Source organism: Tenrec ecaudatus, chromosome 9 (genome assembly GCF_050624435.1).
Source record: "Tenrec ecaudatus isolate mTenEca1 chromosome 9, mTenEca1.hap1, whole genome shotgun sequence".
NCBI lineage: Eukaryota > Metazoa > Chordata > Mammalia > Afrosoricida > Tenrecidae > Tenrec > Tenrec ecaudatus.
The window spans coordinates 108,668,402-108,690,205 of NC_134538.1; the positions used below are offsets into that span (position 1 = coordinate 108,668,402).

General features: G+C 42.0%; 1 protein-coding gene across 3 annotated transcripts in view; it reads right to left on the bottom strand.

Annotated features, from left to right (window-relative positions):
- Positions 1-21,014, bottom strand: part of GTPBP10 (GTP binding protein 10) — a 29,337-nt gene extending 8,323 nt beyond the window's left edge. For 2 of the 3 annotated variants that reach the window (XM_075558451.1, XM_075558449.1), the window contains exons 1-6: positions 20,916-21,014; positions 17,919-18,112; positions 14,030-14,139; positions 12,305-12,449; positions 6,132-6,205; positions 631-683 (exon numbers count right to left, since the gene is read on the bottom strand). In XM_075558451.1, coding sequence (XP_075414566.1) covers positions 631-683; positions 6,132-6,205; positions 12,305-12,449; positions 14,030-14,139; positions 17,919-18,112; positions 20,916-20,948 — 609 coding nt within the window. In that variant the 5' untranslated portion in view covers positions 20,949-21,014. The remainder of the gene's footprint in view (positions 1-630; positions 684-6,131; positions 6,206-12,304; positions 12,450-14,029; positions 14,140-17,918; positions 18,113-20,915) is intronic. The other variant, XM_075558450.1, reaches the window with a different exon arrangement.
- Positions 21,015-21,804: the final 790 nt, after the last annotated feature.

Here is a 21,804-nt window from a genome sequence, read left to right on the forward strand (position 1 = left end):
GATTATATTATAGTGACAAACTGAACTTAATCTTTGGAAACATAAGTAGGAGAATATTGTACTGCACTATGCTTAGCAGAACTAATTTTAGTACGGTATTACTTATCATAGAGCCAAATCTCACTACTATCCCAAACCAAATTGCGGAAAAAGGAACATTGTATAAAGTCCAAGAAATGAAATGTGAGGCGTCCCTGGGTGGCACAAGTGGTTAAGCAAGCCCTTGGCTGCCAGCTGTGGTGCGGCCCACGCCGAGGCACCGCAGAAGATAGGCCTGGTGATCTGCTGTGGAAGGTCTGTGCTATGTGCCTCTGCGGAGCGGTCCTACTCTGCACAGGTGGGGTCGCCAGGAGTAGGCATCACCTGGCAGCCACTAAGCAAAATCAATGTAGGGTCCCAAACTTCTTTGGCCTACCACCCCCATTTCAAGAAAAAAAAATTACTCAGCAACCCCCCTTGCAATTACACTCTTTTGGACTCTAGCTCATAATGCAGGATACATGTGCCCGTCTGCTTTTGCAGCACCCCTGCACTGAGCACCCGTGCCCCACCAGGAAGCCGTGAACGGTAAGAACAACCAAAAGCAAGGCTTGCACTCCTAACCATACACCTCACTTTCAAAACACTCACCTGTTTGAAATCATGGTACATTATCTTTCCAAGTTCAGGCTTCAGTGTTGTAACTAAAACAACAATGACAATAATAAATTAAAGCTAGAACAAAATCTGGTACCCTGGAAATTAGCATTACGCACAGTGTAAATACTATGTGGGGGCTTCAAAAGCTGTAAGGGAAAATCCCATCCTCTTTTAATACTGTGCACTTTTTGAAGTTGCTTTTATTTCTTTATCAGTAAACAGCTTGATTTAAATTCTGCTCATCTTGGGAATTCTACACATTATTTTAACATTTAAGAATCACAAAATCCTCATTAGAGTGCCTTCCGTTTGTTCAGATGGAAGGTTAATCTTTGCTAGTTATAACAGACTGGGGAAAAGCACAGAGATTGCAGTACTCTGCAGAACACAGGTTTAATCGAGGGGGTGAGAGTCAAAGTCCCTTTACTGCCCTTCAGGCTCGGATGTTTCAGAAGCAAGGAGGCAGAAATCTATTTTTCTAGCACTCTAAAGGGAGGCGCGGCTGCAATAATGGTCCAGACACAGGAATAATTGTGGGGGTGGGGCGGGGGGCGCGGACCGGCCGTGATGTTTTCATTCTGCTGTGTGTAAGGGCAGACCCAATGGCACCGAACAAGAGGGACGGGTTCAGAATTGAAACCAGTGCCTGGGCTATCAAAAGAGATAGTGACTGGGGTCTTAAAGGCTTGAAGATAAACAAGCGGCCATCTAGCTCAGAAGCAACAAAGTCCACATGGAAGAACACACAAGCCTGTGTGATCGAGTGGTCCCGAAGGGATCAGTTACCAGGCATCAAAGAACAAAAAATCATATCATTGACTGCACACCTCCATGATAGGATCGCTGAAGACAAATGGGTGCATAAGCAAATGTGGTGAAGAAAGCTGATGGTGCCCGCCTATCAAAAGAGATAGTGTCTGGGGTCTTAAAGGCTTGAAGGTGAACAAGCGGCCATCTAGCTCAGAAGCAAAAAAGCCCACATGGAAGAAGCACACCGGCCAGTGCGATCACGAGGTGCCAAAGTACCAGGTATAAGACATCATGCAAAAAAAAAAGAAAAAGATATAAGTGTGTGTATGTATGTGTATATATGTATATATATATACCATATTAAATGAAGGGGGAAGTGCAGAGTGGAGACCCAAGGCCCAAGTGTCGGCCAATGGAGATCCCCTCATAGAGGGGTTTAGGAGAGGAGATGGGTTAATTAGGGTGCGAGGTAGTACCGATGAAGAACACAGCTTTCCCCCAGATACTGGATGCTTCCTCCCCCCAACTACCATGATCCGAATTCTACCTTGCAGGCCTGGATAGGACAGAGGCTGTACACTGGTACATATGAGGGCTGGAGGTACAGGGAATCCAGGGTGGATGATACCTTCAGGACCAAGGGTGGAAGGGACGATGCTGGGAGAGTGGAGGGTGAGTGGGTTGGAAAGGGGGAACTGATTACAAGGATCCACATGTGACCTCTTCCCTGGGAGAGGGACAGCAGAGAAGGGGGGAAGGGAGACTCCGGATAGGGCAAGATATGACAAAATAACGATGTATAAATTACCAAGGGCACATGAGGGAAGGGGGAAAGGGGAGGGAGGGGGAAAAAAAAGAGGACCTGATACAAGGGGCTTAAGTGGAGAGCAAATGCCTTGAGAATGATTGGGGCAGGGAATGTATGGATGTGCTTTATACAATTGATGTATGTATATGTATGGATGGTGATAAGAGTTGTATGGGTCCCTAATAAAATGTAAAAGAAGAGTAGAAAAAAATGATTAGGGCAAAGACTGTACAGATGTGCTTTATACAATTGATGTATGTATATGTATGAACTGTGATAAGAATTGTATGAGCCCCAATAAATTGTTAAAAAAAAGTAATAATGATGATGGTAACATATGTAGAAATATGCTGATACAATTGATGTATGGATTGTATAAAAACTGTAAGAGTCCCCAATAAAGTGATCTTTTAATACAAAAAAAAAAAAGAAACCAGTGCCTGGGGGTGGGGTCTTCCTAGCTCTTTCCCATTCAGTCATCTGCACGTCTCACTAATACTGAAAGTCTCTTTCCCATCTTTTTGCTTTTTTCCTTTTGAATTCACTACAATAATTAGTACTGACCATAAAAAAACAAAATCTACTTTATCTCTACTTCTTCAGATGTTAATTTCAGAATGACTTGGTTTTTTCAGGTTAATGTCTGCAGGGCAGTGATTTACTTGATGTGACTCTTCTAGCCATCGTGTCTGTAACTCCCATCAAAAGACTTTCTCTGGATGGGTCTGGGTAGGAGAAGGCGGGGGCAGACACCGTTAGGATTCAGTTGAGTGTTTGTTAATGGGATTCATGGTGATTGCGAACCTGCTGCATATAGAACAAGCCTTTGAGAAGCAAGAGGGGGCTCTTGCTACCAGCAGAAGGCAGGAATGGAGCTCGTCGCCCTCTGCGCAGTGAACCTTCGTGGTCGAGGAGACAGCTGGGACATCAGAGGAGTGACAGAGGAGCAGCAGCAGCAGAACTAGGAGCCACCGCATGAGCGTGGCGGATGCCCCAGTCCACAGAGCAAGTACAGCTGAGTGCGTTAGACAGGAGGCTGGCGTACTGGAGTGGGGTGTCTCTGGGCACTTAATTCAGGGAGCTGGGAACACTGCCCGACAATGGATTTGGAGCTGAGTGCCTCTGGATTGAGGTTTACAGAAAGTGGCATGACCGCTCGGCATCGATTAGTAGCCCTGAAAGCGTTTTGTAACTTGTACAGAATGAACAACTCTGTCTTGAGTATTTTCACTTGAATTGTTACCCGTTCACTCCCACAATAAACCCTCTAATGATGAGCATTGCCTGTGAGCTTTATGTGGCGATTCAATTGACTACGGAACCCAGAGGGAACTGAAGCAGAAGAAAGCAGAGAGTGCTGTGGGAGACAGAACAATGTCTCTCTGGTGACTTTTCATAGCGGTCCGATCACATTCATCAACGTCTTAGTCTAAGCTCCCATTACATCTCAGCTGCTCTGCAGTAGCCTACTAGCTGGTCTTCCTAGATGCACCCACGGCACATTCCCATTAATTTTCTACACTATAAGCAGATGTTTTTATAAAGTGAATAAAATCATCTATTCCTTGCTAAGAGTCTCCAATTACTCTAAGGTTATAATGACCAAAGACAGCCTACATTCCCTCACTCTTGCATAATCCATGTTAAATGCTCCATATTTACTCCCCGGCACAGAGCCTTTGCGCACCTCGCGTTTAGTCTGACTAGAAGACCCTTTACCTCCATTCCCTTTCACTGACTGACACATACAAGCAATGCCCAGTTTATGAACAGATACATTGTAAACGGTGTCTTTGAAGAATGTGTAGGCCAACCGGAGCAGGTGCAGATGGTTCTTAGCCTACTTTTATAAAGTAAGCTAGGTGTCAGACTGTTAACTGAAATGTCAGGGGTTCAAACCCACAGGCTGTTTGTTCCATGTGAGAAAGACGAAGCAGTTTGTGTAATCCTGTGGAGCAGTTCTACTCTGTCCTACAGGGGTATAACGAGTCATAACTGGCTAGTGGGCAGTGGAGTAGTGTAAAAAAGGCTAGATGCCTTTCCAAAGGTTCAGAAGCTGTACATGCAGACAGTGAAGGTGACTGTGACTAAGAACCTTGCTGTGAATAGGGGGTGGCTCAACAGTTTGAGTGAGGGCAATTTTACATAACTGAGCTGTCAACGAGCCCACATGGAAGAAGCACATCAACATCTGTGATCCAAGGATTGTAAATTACACAATCCGAATCCGATGGAGGGAATAGTATCAGTTTAAATTGAGAGATTCTGGTGTGCAGGCCATATATGGATGACAGTGGAAACCCAAAATCGACACAAGGAGTCAGCCTCAGGTGATGTCCCTCTAACCACAATCAAGAGATAGGAATAACTGGTTACCAGACAAAGAGTATCAGAGACATGACTCTCATAGATTAAAATGATAAGACTGACTTGAACTGTTAAAAGCTTGTCACTTGATCTCCTTTCTGATACACTTTGGGCTTAATTTGGTTTTCAATGTTTCTGTGTTTTTATTTATTTGTGTATGTGTTTTTCAAAATGGGGTTTATCTGTTAAATTTTTCATTGTTGGAAGCCTTCTTGACTCTCTGCTAAGTGTTTTTCTGCATAGGAAGCCCAAGACAGACAATTCTACACAGACAACAGCTGCAGGAAGAGTTCCTGCGGAAACGGCAGGGGATGTGGGGGAGGGTATGAGGGAGCTGATCACAAGGTCGAGAGGGAAGACATTTTGGAATGGATTTTAGTAGCAATTGTACAACACTGTTTGATATAATGGAACTATGGAATGGTATGATGTCTGGATTAGCCCTTAATAAAATGGTTTGGAAAATAATTAAATAAATAAACAGGGTAAAGTGCCACTAAAAGAAGACAGCCAACAACACCACTTTACTGACAAGACTCTAATAATCCAACAACCCCTGAAAGGATTCACTACACTCTTCTAAGTCTCTCATCCCAGATTTTGGCGTATAAGTTTCCTTATTCCAGTTATCTTACCAATCATCCAAAGTGTAAAAATTCAGGTCTGTTATTATTGTGCTTCGTTGGCCATGGCAGAGCCAGTTGGAAGCTCTGTATTAAACGGGCGAGTGGGAGTTGTCTGTCAGTCAGACGTTTGTAACCCAGGGACTGCCTACATTCATTCTTCATCTCTCTGCCCAAACCTCACACTTCCTCCCAGAAGTCAACAGCAATCACCTACACTTTTTCACAGAGCCTCCTATTATTCTTTAGTGATACACAACAGGGCTTCAAAAAGTCCGTGGACAAGTAAGATTGATAAAATTTAAGTTTTACTCAAAGGACAAGAATTCATCTCTGCACTCTTAATATTTGTCACAATGCTTGAAGTGTGATAGGTGCTCCTAAAATGATAACTGAACAATATAAATGGTTATGAAGAGGAGAAATCAGTCAAAGTATCTAACAAGTGCAGGGAATATTTTTGAGGGAAAATCGATTTCAAACATTAATGTGAAGTAAATTATCGTATATACTCGAATATAAGCCGATCAGAGTATAAGCCGAGGTACCTAATTATTACCTGGGAAGCCAGAAAAACTGACTGACTCGAGTATAAGCCTAGGGTGGGAAATGCAGGAGGTGAATTAACACAGAGACCAGAGGGGAGAGACGAAACGCAGCCACAGCAGGGCTTTGAATGAACAGCGGAGGAACAGCAATCACCCGCGAGATGTTACACCTCGCTGGGGTACCACTGCCCCTTGGATAAGCCGAACCCCAGTTTTTCAGCACATTTACTGTGCTGAAAAACTCAGTTTATACATGAGTATATACGGTATATCCTATCTGTAAAGATTTTTCAAACTAAGACTACCCCTAGAGTTGTCATTTAATTTAGGCCGAGAGAAATGTTAGCCTTTAAAGTTCCCCTCCACATATTAAGATATAAATCAAATGACACATACATACATAGTCTGCAATCACAGGTTTTGCATGAGACACCCGACTTAGCAAGGAGGATTTTCCAGCATTCGGGAATCTGAAGTGAGAAATAAAAGATCATTTATACCAAATAGCATTATCATAATCTTGCCTCTGAAATTCACCTTTTGAATATCTCCAGGATTAAAAATCTAATACAGATGAAAGATGATCTTGTTTCTTGAAGATGTCTAAATTCTCACGGAGATCCTCCATGAGATGACTGACGTAACTGCCGCAGCTCACCAACAGGGACTGCTGAGAGTGCTGGGGGACCGGGCAGTACTTCATTCTGGTACACAGAGGGCTGCCATGAGTTAGAGCCAACTCAAGAGCAACAACATGGTAATTGTTAGTCTAACCTCAGAAATCATAAAACCAGGGAAATAAAAAACAATAATTAGTAAACAAAAGAATATTGTTATCTGATGATTCCTGGTCAAACACTGCTATACTGAGGACTGCTTTATGAAAAAGACATTTCATATGGATGTCATAAAACATACACAAAAGTTGTAAAGACTAATGAATCCTATTTAACTATCACCAAGCATCAATAATTCTCAATACATCCCCAATACTTCAAAAAAATGTTTTGCTTGTCTGATAAGAATTCAAATAAGGTCCAAGTATAATTGTTTGCTACAGTGGCTGCTAACCCACAGGCAGGGGTTTGAGCCCACCAGCTAGTCCACGTGAGAAAGATGAAGCTATCTACTCCTGTAGAGAAGTACAGGTTTGGAAACCCTGCACTGGATCTTGGTGAGTCTTATTTCCTCTTTTCAAAAAAGTTTGTGTTTTAACTAAGGAACCTGGGCCATCTACGGTATAAACTTCTTTCCCAGTCCAGAGTTTGCTACTTAGTATTCACACAGTGTCATTGGATATGCTCTTGGGCTCTTGCATGTTTTTATAAACTGGTAGTTAAATATACTCATAAAGATTCAAATTCATCTGTAAAGATGACTTTGCAGGATTATCCCTTTTAATCTGATGAATCCACAATTTATTTATTTATTTAACTGGTTTCCTCTTGTTAAGACATTTAGGTCATCTCCCAGTTTTTCATGATCATAAATAACACGGCATGAAGTCTGTATACAGCCAGAAAGACATGCATCAACAATAAGAGTTATCTGAGTGATGGGATTAAAATAACTAAATTATTCTTTCTGCAAATTAATATTTGTTTACTTTGTAAAAAAACCTGTAAATACTGCAATGGCTATATGTGATGTATTGTGTTTAATCTTTATTTTCTTTCTTGGGATAAATTTCTAGGTAAAAAATACTAAAATATATGCTCATTTTAAAGGCTTTTGGTGTTACTACTAAATTACTATGAATGGCAGTCACTTACAAGATGCTTTCATACATCTAATGGTATTTTCATTAGATTTATCCAACAAACATTAATTGAGCTTTGAGTTATGAGAAATACAGCATTCAGCAAGGCACACATGACCCCTGACTGTCATTCAAATTCGAAGAGCACTTTCAAACCCTCCGCCACCCTCTTATTTGGCACCCTTAAAACTCAGCAGACCTACTACGTGGAGCTGACTCTGGCCCCACGAGAACCGCCACTGGGGACTCCTCGGCTGAAAGCCTTAGCTTCGCAGCAGCACCTGGAAGGCCTGAACTGCAGAGCTTCTGGTTAGCAGTCCAACGTGCAACCCACTCTGCCATATGGCATAATGGTGCAGTGTTTTACAACTATTCATTTGGAATTCTGCGCTCCACAGGGACACTCCTTTAACGAATTTCCTGACTAAAAGTACAGAAAGTAAATAACTTTCTTTAATGAATTTTAGAATAAAATTGTGGTATTTCTGTGATGATCCTGGATCATCTAGCATATTCTCAGATCCTGTTACACTCAGAATTTTTAATTTATTAATCATTTTATTGGGGGGCTCTTACTAATCTTACAACAATCCATCATTCAATTGTATTAAACGCACTTGTACATATGTCACCATCAACATTTCCGAAATATTTTCTACTTGAGCTCCTCTTTTTACCCCTTCGTCCCCCACACTCCTACCTTTGTGAATCCTTGATCAATTATATATTGTTATTTTTATTTCATGTACACTCAGACTCTTGAAACTCTTTGAAGAGCAAGTTGCACGTTGCAAAAGCAAGTTAAAACTCTTTGAAAGGCAAGTTGCAATTTTTGTCCATCAGTATCACTAACCATTCTTGCTTGTTTCACTATCTTCCTAATTTCATAAGTGTGATGACGTACAGGTAAATGCAGCCTTTTATTTCCTCATATCAAGTATTAGTAGAAAGAGGGTGTACTAGTGGTTTATTCTTGAAGACAGACACTTGATATTGGTCTTGAAAAGTGTCCTAATGAAAATTGTAGGGGACAAAATTCAATCTACACAGAAATAGGTCTGATCTGATCACAGTACAAATATACTAGGACATTTCACCGTGCTTCTAAAGTTTCAACCCGTTCCTGAGATCAGCTAAATGGGCATCTGCTTACGACAGTATTCATGGTGATAACTTTTCAAGAACTGACAACCGATTCAAGGGCACCAGAATACATATTAAACATTCTGCATAAAAAAATCAAGGCTTTAATTCCTAGTTCTAATTTCAAAGCCTGTCCTGGACACCCATTATTTTATTAAGTGATGCGGCTCCAACTTGCGGCAACCTCAGTACAACAACATGACATGGTGTCCGGTCCTGTGTCTCCCTCATGATCCCTGCTATGTTACGTCCAATGAACTCAAATGAACTTGCCACTGAAGGCAGTCTCAATAAGTGGACAAAATACAAATGACCATAGCAGTTACAAGTACTCTTCAATGAGCATCATAAATGCAAAATAATCATTCTGCTATAAGTATTTTATTTAACCACTCAAAATGTTAAAGTGAGATCTACTACCATTCTCTATTACAGATGAGAAAAGAAAGCTGTAGAATTGATGTACAACTTACTCAAGACCAGCAAAGAATTTATGAATCCAATTCAAAAAAGCATAACCTCTATGTCCCCTCCCCACAACCCTGAATACTTAGTTTTTCCAGTTTCTTCTTTGATTGTGATCCAAAGAGTCTGTAAATATAGGACTTTGGAAATCTAGACACTTTTCTAAAACGAGACTGCAAATAGCAAGATTTCCCATTTTATCTACAAACTTTATTAAAGCTATAATATCCCTAAAGAATAGTCAGTATTAAAGAAAAATTCAATTACAATGGCGAGTTATGTCAGGATTGCTTCCTTTCTGTTACAAACCAGAATGAGACTGAGGAACTCTTAAGTCCTGAGACCCAAGAACTGAAAAGGCAGGTCAGGGAATCCAGACTAAGATTAACTCGTGACACAGCAAGCAGAAAGGAGGATGAAAACAGCTTCCCCGCGACCCTCTCATACAGTTGCTCATGTGGTGACCTCCCCAACCATAACATTATTTTCATTACTACTTCATAACTAATTTTGCTACTCTTATGAATTGGGTGACCTCTGTGAAAAGGTCATTCAACCCCCAAAGGGGTTGTGACCTACAGGTTGAGAACCTGAGAAATACATGATGGAAACCAGGGAACAGAACTAGAGAGTTAGATAGAGTAGCAGGTGAGACAGTTTCTCTCTGACTACTGCATGAAGCTGCGGGGAGGCTTGGGAACGAGGTGCTCGGGTGGACCAGTTTGCATTCAGCTACTACCCTACAGGGTGGCAGTTAAAACTACCAGCAGTGTCATAGAAGAAGGTCTGCTTCTGTAACAATTGCAGCGGAGAAAACCCTGTGGGAAGGTTCTGCAAGCCTTCACGACGAATTGGGATCAACCCAATGGAAGAGCACTTGGGGCGTATGTGGGGGCGGGGGGCTGTAGTTTGTAGTTGTTGTAGGAGAAGGAGCAGAGGAGAAATGCACACTAAAGAGCCTTTTCCTCCCTCTGTTATTCTCTATCAACCCCCCTCTAGATTGGTGTCAACACAGCAAAGCGTACAGCGGTATGGCATTGCTTGAAGAAAGAGTGGGAAGCTAGCAGAAAAAGACAACATTGCAAGATATACTGAAACGCACAGATCTAAAATAGGAAAATAGTTACAGCAAAATTTAACTTAGTGCTTAATAGTATATATGGCTAATGTTCGAGATTGTACCACTACTTAATCATCTGATGAAAGGTATTATCTGATATTCTAATACCTCTAACATGACTTTGAAGAATATCTCAACTTTTTAAAAACCGTTGGTGAATATAAACTTCTATAAGTTTTTTAAGGAGCGCTGGTGGTGCTGTGGGCTAGTCGTTGGGCTACTAACCCAAGGTTGGGGGCTCAAACCCACCAGCTTCTCTGTGGGAGAAAGATGGGGTTCTCTGCTCCCTTGAAGATTTATAGCCTCAGAAACCCTATACAGGGTTGCTATGAGTTGGAAGCAATTTGGTGGCAGGGTTTTTGTTTTCAATGCATTTTTTAGAAATGGGGTTTGTTTGAATTTGTAACTATTACCTTAGTAACATTCTTATAGCTTCTTAGAGAATTTGGCCAGTTTTCCATTTCTCCTTCATTCTGCAACATCCCTAGTGAGACCTCACCTCAGTTGCTGTGCCCTTCCTTTCACAAATGAATCGTACCCATAAGCCTCAATGTTGGCATAAGAAAAACTGCTATACATATCAGGGTATTCTCAAAGTCCATACATAATGCACAAATTCCATATACCACAAATATTCTGGCCCCAAATTATCCTTTTATCATTATTCCCGACTCATGAACCATCTTTCTGAAAATGTAGTAATAAAAATGTGAATGGTGTGGTCAAGGGTAACCGAGAGGAATTACTGGAGGCAAAGGGCATTTATACAGTTCTAAAAAAAGACATGTACATACACAAATATATTTATATCTGAGGATGTAGGAATAGAACTATGTGTATATATGTATAGGTTTAGTATTAAGGTAGCAGATGGACATTGGGCTTCCACTCAAGTACTCTCTCAATGCAAGAATACTTTCTTCTATTACACTGGCATTCCATGATGCTCACCTTCCTGACACAATTGCTGAAGACAAAGGGGGTACATAAGCAAATGTGAAGAAAGCTAATGGTGCCCAGCTATCAAAATATATAGCGCCTGGGGTCTTAAAGGCTTGAAGGTAAACAAGCAGCCATCTAGCTCAGAAGCAACAAAGCCCACATGGAAGAAGCACACCAGCCTGCGTGACCACCAGGTGCCAAAGGGATCAGTTATCAGGCATCAAAGACCAAAAAAATCATATCATTGTGTGCTCACCTCCCTGATACGATCGTGAAGACAAATGGGTGCATAAGCAAATGTGGGGAAGAAAGCTGATGGTGCCCAGCTATCAAAAGATATAGCGTCTGGGGTCTTAATGGCTTGAAGGTAAATAAGCGGCTATCTTGCTCAGAAGCAGCAAAGCCCACATGGAAGAAGCACATCAGCCTGTGCAATCATGAGGTGTTGAAGGAATCAGGTATCAGGCATCATCAGAACAAAAGATCAAATCATTGTGAATGAGGGGGAGTGTGGGGTAGAGAACCACAGCCCATCTGTAGGCAATTGGACATCCCCTTACAGAAGGGTCATGGAGAGGAGATGAACCAGTCAGGGTGCAGGGTAGCAATGATGAAACATACAATTTCCTCTGGATCCTAAAAGCCCACCCCACCCCCCACTATCATGATCCCAATTCTACCTTAAAAATCTGGCTAGACCAGGGGATATACACTGGTACAGATAGGAACTAGAAACACAGGGAATCCAGGACGGATGATCCCTTCAGGACCAGTGGTGAGAATGGCAATACTGGGAGGGTAGAGGTAGGTTGAGATGAAAAGGAGGAACCAATTACAAGGATCTACATATAACCTTCTCCCTGGTGGACGGACAACAGAAAAGTGGGTGAAGGGAGATGTTTAACAGCGCAAGATATTACAAAATAATAATTTATAAATTATCAAGGGTTCATGAGGGAGGGGGGCAGGGAAAATGAGGAGCTGATGCTAAGGGCTTAAGTGGAGAGCAAATGATTTGAGAATGATGAGGGCAATGAATATACAAATGTGCTTTACACAACTGATGTATGTAGGGATTCTGATAAGAGTTGTAGGAGCCTCCTAATAAAATGATTTTTTTTAAATGTGAATGGTACTTACCCCACAAGACCTACATCAGCTATAAGTTTTAGATCCAGATGAATTATTTGTTTCTGCCCTTTCAGCGGTAAGAAATTTGTAAGTAATTTACCACCAAGACCTCCTTTAGCCACCAACACTTTGTCCTTCTCGTTATTGAGTTCTCCTAAAAAAAAAAAAGACAGTTGAAGAGTAAAATAGCGGTTTCTCAACCTGTGGGTCGTGACCCCTTTGGGGGATCAAATGAACCTTTCACAGGGGTCACCTGATTTATAACAGTTAGTTTATTGCGCCGACCTGGCAGATAAACACACGTTTTTGAGGTTAATTGAAGGACGGGGAGATAAATGGCTCGGTGAGTCTCACCTTTCAAGTTCTCAGGTCTCTTGCTTTATTATGGTTGGACCAGGGTGCAGCTGCCTTAGCCAATTCCCTGCTTCAGCTGGCAAGGTTCACTTCCTGCAAGATATCCCCAAGGAAAAAGCGCATGGACCTACCCCGATTCAGTCCTGGGTGCTGGAGGAGCCATGTGGAGACCCCTTCCAGTGCTGAAATGCTCACGCATTCACTAATTCTGCTTTCCTCCTGCAGTCGGTGTCATAGTGTGTGTTTTGTGACCTGGAGGAGGACTTTGTGGATTGGTGTTGGACATATGGGTTAAGGTTGGACTTGTGGGCTTGGGCAGTACTGGGTTGAAATGTTTTCTTGATGTGCACTTAATATAAATGTGCAGTTTATAGAAAACTCTCTGTACCTGAGTTTCTGTGGATTTGTTTCTCTAATGTACCCAGACTAACACATTATGGTACCTTGGGAGTGGGGTACTGGATAAACAAATCATTAAGATGGAGAATAACGTTTATTTGGGCTTACAAACTTTCTATTTTCATATTTCCCTTATTCTCCCCAGAAAACAACAAAGTAAACAGTGTGGCTTTATCTGACCTCTGGCTAGACAAAGAAAAAATACCATGAGGGAGTGGTCAGGAGGAGGAAAGTAGAATCAGTGAATATGTAAGCATTTTAGCACTGGCAGGGGTCTCCACATGGCTGCTCCAGCACCCAGGGCTACATTGGGGTAGGTCCATATGGCTTCTCCTCAGGGATGTCTTTTCAGGAAGTGAGCCTTGCCAGCTAAAGCAGGGAACTGGCTAAGGCAGCTGCACCCTGGTCCAACCATCACAAAGCAAGAGACCTGAGAACTAGAAAGGGGAGGCTCACCAAGCCATTCATTTCTCCACCTTTCAATTAACCCCATATGTGCTTATTGGCCAGGTTGGTACAATAAACTAACTCAATAACAGTAGCAAAATTATAGTTATGAAGTAGCAATGAAAATAATCTTATGGTTGGGGGGTCACCACCACGTAAGGAACTGTCTTAAAGGGTCACGGCATCAGAAGGTTGAGAACCACTTATTTAAAGCATCACATTCTCGTTTACAAATCTAGAGGTTTGTTAAGCAATATGATTAAATTCTTATTAAATGTTTGGCCCTGGAAAAACCTTTGTTAAGAGTTGAGAAGAGATGAGTTATGTTTTTGAAGCTAAGTTAACCCTCTTATATCTTTAAAATAATGTTAAATTTAGCAGTCAATACTGAGTAATAACTGTTTTTTAATTAGCAGCTGAAATCATTATGTTAAACATTTCGAAACCCAAGAGAAGGTATTCCCTACCACCCCCTATACAATTTTACAAAATGCGCGTTTTTCCCCCCAACCTCAGAAGCTGGAGTACACTCACCTATAATTTTACCATGTTCATCAGTTACTGAAATGCCCACGGGCACAGGAATCTCACAATCTTTTCCTGGGGAACCTTTCAGTGCACTAACCCTATGGAAAAAGAAAATCCTACAAAATTAAATGGTTCATGTTTCAAACAAATGGTTTACAAAGAACATTAGCTTTCAATTGTAACTAAGAAACACAGGTAGTCCTGAACTTAAGATGTGGTTGACTTATAATGAATCACACTTATGATTGTCTATTTTTAAAATGATCTGTAAGTTTTTATGTATGAATATATTAATATATATTTGTATCTGTAAGCTCATATATAGTGCTTCCAAATCCCACAAAGACCAGATTTATAAAGATATTATAATATAAGGCAATACAGTAAAAAAGAGGAGGCATTTGTCAGAATTTACTTCCAAGAGCATCATTGGAACAGAGCCCTGCTGTCAGTCGGAGACTACCTGTAACGCATCAAGACCAGCACATCTATTCACATATGGTATACAAAGGAATTTAAAGTTTTATACAACTACATTTACTATGTGTGTGGGACAGGCTAATGTTTCCTATTCTACTTTATTTCATCTTCAAAAAATGCTAGTTGCACCCTACTAAACTTATTTCACAATCCAAATACTATGACTTTAGAAAATCATGGGTTACAGTAGCATCTACAAGAATACAATGGTATATATAAAATAGATAATACATATATTTACTGGGTCACAATACAAAATGTTTCGAGTTGCAGTGAAAACAGATTTTAAAGTACCACCTTAGAAAACTGAAAAGCATTGTTTGAAAAACTCAGGGTTAGTGCACCTAAAGGAAAGTTTACTAGTTGTTATTTATCTCAAAATAAACTTCATCTCTTTCTAAAAATTGTAGCAAATGGCAAAATCTTTTAAGAAAACGACAGAGTAAAAAAGGGTTCAACAGATAACATATTGTTGCAGATGGATTAAGTGAGCTTTGTTTGAAAGACAGAAAAATGAGGTGAGTGAGAAGGTGATGTGAGATCAATACAAGACTATTTAGATAGCTTGGAATGCTTGACATAGGATACAGAAGGTGTGAGAGAACATAGTATCGACACGGATGAAGGCGGGGGCACATGAAGCAAAGTAGAGATACCTGTATGCAAAGATCGTCCCTGTTTTAAATATTAATCTCTATCACTGTACTTTAAAAAGTTAACATACCAGTCTATTCTTAAATAATTTATGACGTAAATGGATTCAGGTCTTTGCACTGGTGTCTAAAATCATAGAATGATAAGACATCTCATTAAGGAGTTGGTTTTTGACCGTTTTAGTTTCTTGCTTAGAAGTTCAAAAAGTCTGGCTTAGTCTGAAGGCTCCACCGAAACTTGGGCAGCATCATTTCCAAAATCCAAGGCACAACTGATAGGTTAGTGTGGCTGCACTGAAGTGTCTGTCAGGCCAGGGAGAAAGCCAGACCTTCTGCAGAGAAGGTGCGAATTCCACCACTGAGCCACTTACCCAACCAAACCCACTGCCATCACGCTGATTCCAGCTCTTATCGACAGTATACTGGCTTTCTGAGCCTGTAAGTCTGTACAGCTTCTTCTTTCTCCCCTAGTAAGGCTGGTGGGTTAGAACTGCTGACAGTGCAGTTAGCCTAATGCTGATCTCACATTTATAGGATCATAGAAACTAACCTTTACATTAACACCTCTGAAGGAATAAAATGTCTTGAGAGCTTGAAGAAAAATAACAGAACTTGGATAGAAGTTTTAATAACTTTTCCCCCCATTTTGTTTATAGCTAAAGAATGGCACCTCATACACAAAGCAATAAGAGTAAACACAACTTCATATGCAATCCTGCTATGACAGGGATAACAAACAATTTACAGGTGGATATACATGTAGATATATAAACTGAACAGTTGTGGAATGACATATGCAAGCACAAGTATGTGCAAATATTCAGGCTTGGCAGTGGATATTTCTACATACATATTTGTATCTACACAAAAGGTATAGAACACAACATACAGGACTAAGGGTCAAGAAAATTGCGTAGCCATGGTTAAACACCTTGTAGGACTGAATTTCTGGGCTTGAGGATTAAGAACCACAGTCTTGGGGTACCTGTCGGTCAACCGGCATAATACAGTCCATACAAACAATATTCTACATCCTACTTTGATGAATAGTGACTGCAGTCTTAACAGTTTGCAAGGAATCATTAATTTACAAATACTGGTATCTTCCATTTCTGAGCAAAAAGAAGAGTGAAAAAAAAGGAGTGGGGAGGACAGAGGGACCGTATGAATTACAGCCTCCCCTAGACTGAGATGAGAAGAACTAGATGCTGAACAGCTCTGACTCAATCACAATAGAAAGTCCTGGACAGAGTGAGAGCAAAATGTAGAGCAGAATTCAAATTCATAAAAACAAACAAATTAAAAACAACCAGGTTTACTCATCTGGTAGAGATTGCTTAAACTGCTGAGACTATAGCCCCTAAATACCCTTCAAACTTATAAACTGAACCCGCTTCTGGAGACCATCGTTCATAGGCAATCAAGAGGCAGACAGAACCATATGTGAACAGTAACGCCTATGAAGAATGTGCTCCTCAGAACATGCAGCTATGTGAAATGAAAGGGTGGCATTTACCCGGAGTGGAATTCATCAGAAGGGGAAGAAAAGCTGGGTGAATGGGAACCCCACGGTGACAGTGGAGAGTGCTGACACATTGGGGTGGGGGTGGGGGAGGTGGCAACCCGTGTCCTGAAACAATGTGTACAAACTGAAGAATGAAAAACTAATTGGTGTTGTACACTTTCATCAAAACTACAGTTAAGCCAAGGTTCCTCACATAAGGCCACCAGCCTACGCTCGGTGGCAGCAGCAGATACTCACACACAAAGTAAAGGGATGGCTGCGCTGCCTTGGAGAAGGTCACAACAGAGCAAAAGGAGAGCACACTGCACACAATGAAAACAGAAGGTGCCTTAGCGACAAGGTGGCTAGACTTCATCTCACGTACTTTAGACACGTTATCTGGAGGCTCTCGTGCCTGGAAAATGACAGCATGCTTGGTAAAGTGGCGGGGCAGTGAAAAGGAGGAGGCCCCTCCACGAGAGAGACTGAAGCGGTGGCTGAAACAAGGGCGGCGCGAGTAAGGCGCAGACTGGGCAGTGCTTCCTTCTGTTGAACCTAAGGTCGCTGTGGCTTGGAACCGGCTCGACGGCACCCAAAAACAACACCACAAAAGAAAGAGGCTCTAACTTTTAAGCAAGGCCTCAGAGCTCCTGGAAGAACCCTTGATGGTAGAAGGTATAGTATGATTAAAACTTGAGAAAGTTTTCCTAAAGACTTTCACAGATAATCTCAGGAACGCGCGGCATTTCTGTTCTGTTCCTGTTGGGGAGTCAGAAGGTCTGGTAGCACAGTGGGCTGTGCACTAGAACAGCTGCTCTGCAGCAGGAAGGTAAGGCTTTCTGCTCCCCTAAAGATAGAAATGTCTAGGAAAAAAGATGGCACCATATGCTTGATACAACTGATGTATGTTTCTTATAAGAGCAGTTAAGCTCCACCAATAAAGTGATCTTTTAATTTTAATAAAAGATGCACAGCTTTAAGACTCACAGGGCAGACCTCCACTGTCCTTTAGGCCACTGGGAGTTGGAATCAACTTGATGGCAGTGAGTTTAGATTGAGAGACACACGAAGAAAGAAAGAATACCAACAGATATTGGGAGAAGAAAAGCCTTTTATGAAAATCGAAAAGCTCCAAAAGATTTGATAATACCAGTATTTTATTTTTCTTAGAAAACTATTTTTAATTCAGTTACACACATAGTTTTGTTATCTGGGAAGTCCTGATTTAACCAAATCAGAGTCGCCATTAAGAACTTACCGACTATTTGCCCCTCCGCCAGCCATAAATCGCTTGTGTGGATATTTGTCTTTAAGTTGCTTTAAGGTCATCCTTTTTTCTGCTACAACCCAGACGTCACCACCTTTTCCACCTTCCCCACCTAATCGAGGGTAACCCATTCCACCACTTCCTCCTTTGGTGAAGATTCTTAGGTTATCAACGAAGTTTCCATACTAGAGAGAGAAAGAGAAAACATGTCAGTGTTCTGTTTACCAACTTAGAAGTCCTACTTCGTTTGGGCACTGAAACAGGGTTTCAAAACATGCCATTATGCCATTTTCTTAACTTACCTCCTATCTGATCTCCCTTTCCCTTTACTTATCTCTAAATGGCCTTTCCTACTTTTCTTTTTCTTCATTTTACAATTTTCAGTAGTTGTCCCATCAATCCTTGAAGTCTTTGGCTTGGGCCTTCTTTTCCAAATAGTACCTATGTGAGGTATTGTCCATAGACAGTCTGTTGGAACTCTCGACCATGATGTAAACTTTTTAACCAGGATATAAACATCTTAATGGTTTACAGCGATTGAGAACTGGGTCTGTATTTAATGTATATTTGAATATACTCCCCCATATATGTAACTAGTACACAAGTATTAGTTGAAAAAATAACTTACCTCAAATACAATAAACAAGACCTTCAAAAAGCACATGGGGGAAAAAAGTTCACAGAAAAATAGAATGATAAATTTCCCATGGACTTTTTGAAGCCATCTCATATTAATATGACCCATTCTTGACTTGAGGCAAAATATACTCAAGGCAAATTCCACAAATGGGAATCTTTCAAATGATACCTCTTATTTTCTGAAGCCCTGCTAACCCTTAACTTTCCCTTGTCCACATCACTGTCCTTGTACCTGGACAATCACTTTAGCACCTTGCTGCTTTCTCAGTCTCTTGTCATTCCTTCCTGAATCCCTTCTCCTTCTTGCTGCCTGTGTTCTAGAAACCTGATCAGATCTCTTCTCCCTTACTAAAAAACTAGCCATCTTTTATCATCCCCCCCCCCCCGTTTATGATCTAGCCAAGTTAATTTAATCTACTTAAACTACTGGTTGAATTTTCACTCACTCATCTCCTGTATTCAGCACTTCTCCTGTATCTCTGCACTACTCCATCTATCAGCACCCCTCTCTGCCCCTCTGGTCATGCTTTTCTTTTGCCTAAAACACCACTGACTCTTTTCTGTCATGCACCCACCTTCACTGTCACACTTTCTCTGACGTTTCCCTTCAGTCCTCTCGTCTACACTGACCTTGACTTGGGGAGGCCCTTATTCTGCATGCATTTGTTTACTCGTGTTGCCTTCTTAAATTGGGAAATTCTTGTAGGCAATAATCTCTCAGGCTATCAGAGTTCCTTAAGAATAATTTTAAAATTCATAATCTTCATGCTGCTGGTGAAATACTGGAACCCTAACTGAAAGGTCAATGAGTGAAAATCAGCAGCAGCTCTGACGGAGAAAGATGAAGCCATCTGCCTCCATAAAGATTTCCAGTCGTGGAACCCAGAGTTGACTTGATGACAGTGGGTCAGGTCTTTAGTCATTTAGGATATTCCCCCCCCCAAAAATTGTGAATTAGGTGTGGGGAGGGTGGTTACACTTTAGAACGTTTTAAAGCATCAAAACATCTGGTAATTACTCCCCTTTTCCCCATCATATATGCCTTACTGACCATTTTTATTTGGTCTGGATAAGAGAATGGTAAATCATAAAAGGTATTCAGCAAGCTCCCTTGGTGCTTCTGATGCACCAAGATAAGAGATTGAAGTGCTGGGAGAGTAAGACATATTCAAAATGTAGATCTTTGCTGAAGGTCACAAGTTGGTCACAACTTGGGGGCTAGCTAGGATATGTTCCTGCGCTTAAGGAACTCATGCTTTGATTGAAGCTCGATCAGAGATGCATCAGTCATAACTGACCAGACTCCCTTGCAAACAGAGGAAGTGCTATAGATAGTGCAAAGGCTACACAAGTAACCCTTAACAATGCAGTTGAAGGATCTGTCACCTCGCATGCCTTAAGGCGTCCTTTCATGATTCTCTCCATATGAATACCCATTTTGGAATCTAAGGTGCTCTGGTGGCATAGTGGTTAGCACTGGCTGAAGTCCAAAGGTCAGCCGTTTGAAACCCCCAGCGCTTTGCAGGAGGAAGCTTCCTACTCCCGTAAAGAGTTACAGTCTAGGAAACACACACGGAGCCGTCTACCCAGCCCTAAAGGGTAGCTATGGGTTGACATCGATTTGCGGGCAGTGAGTGACTAGCGTCTAAAAAATATTATCATTCAGACATATTACAAACGATGCCCGTTTCCTGTCATGAAAAGAAACCCCCCATTTTAAAAGTTCGACTGTGTTTTACTGCTCTAGAACCATCAGATCAGGATAATCTAAGCCTGGTCCTAAATATGAGCATAATGTCCAAAATACCAAACCAGAAGGTTTAAAAAAATACTACCATTAAGGCACTTCTAGAAGACCTTTTATAAAATCTGAAGGGCTGTGCTTGCTTGTAACAAATGATTCCAAAACTGACATTGCACAAAAACTGATCTAAATTCCCTGCAAAAAGGAATTATACATTCTTTACTGCAGAAATGCCTTCGGAAAGATCTTACAAACAATACACTCGAGGGAAAAACACAAACAAAACCAGGCTTGAGATAGGATTACTTAACATCTGCATTAACATTGCTCCTAGTTGGGCTAAAGGGAAGTTAATCCTACACTAACGCGTGTCCAAACCGGAGGCTTAGCCGCCACCAGTTACGCACAGCTCCCCGATGGACCCACTCTCCTGCGCCCAGGCACCTTCCCCATCCCAGACAGGTAAAGGTAGACTTCGAAAGGGGCGGGGGCGGGGCTACGGAAGAGCCCAGCGGGGAAGAGACGCCAGAGTGAAGGCAACGTGGGCGAGTGTGCGGCCTCACGTGGGGTCAGCGCGTGGCAGGCGAGGGGCAACGTGCACGGACCTTTCGGAACAACAAGCAAGTGCCGCGAACCATGGCAACGGCAGCCCGGGAGTCCCTCTGGCGGAAGTGGAAGGCGACGACGGCGGCGAGCCGTTTGAACGTCACATCCGGCCGCCCATTGGTCATTTCCCGCGGCACCGAGTGGGGCGCGGCGCATGCGCCGTGGGGCGGCGCGGGGCGCGGCCGTGCGCGACCGGAATGAGCCTTCTAATTGCGTCACTACCAGAGAGTCCCTGCCGACTCTCAGTGGCCTTTTCGGACAAAGTGGAATTTAGAGTTTTTGAGACTAAAGCTTTACGGCTGGCAGTGCATCTGTCCCCAGTGGAGCCGATAGTGGATTCGAACCACCGATCTTGCTTTTATCGGCCCGACGCTGAACGCACAGCGCCACCAGGGCTCCTGTGGCTGGAGAAACTAAGACACCTTCGAGGCGTTTATATGATAATGCAAGGTGTCTGAGTTTACTCTTGGGGGTGGGGGTGGGAACAAACTTCACACAATAAAGCCGAACGCTTGCAAGACACGAAAGTTCGTCTGGAAAAGAAGAGCCTGGAAAGCTGTTAGTTCGTTAATTAATCAGAGTGGTTGTCAACAAGAACTTACAGGAGACAAGGAGTCAAACGTCACAAAAGTACTACTGACAATGTCAGGATCGGAAACTGTAAGAGGGCCTTCATTGTGTGCATGGGGGAGCAAAACTGCCAGACGGGCTTCATCCACATCGCGTTTAAAGCGTGCCTGTGTGAAACTGAGAAAGCACCTTTCCTCAAACTGGGCTGAATGGGAGCCTGTCCCATGCTCTTACACACTGCGAAATGTACACACCAGGGAGTCCCGCACAATGCTGTCAGCTTGATTCTTAGCCATCAAGACTTAGTTTTAGGAACCT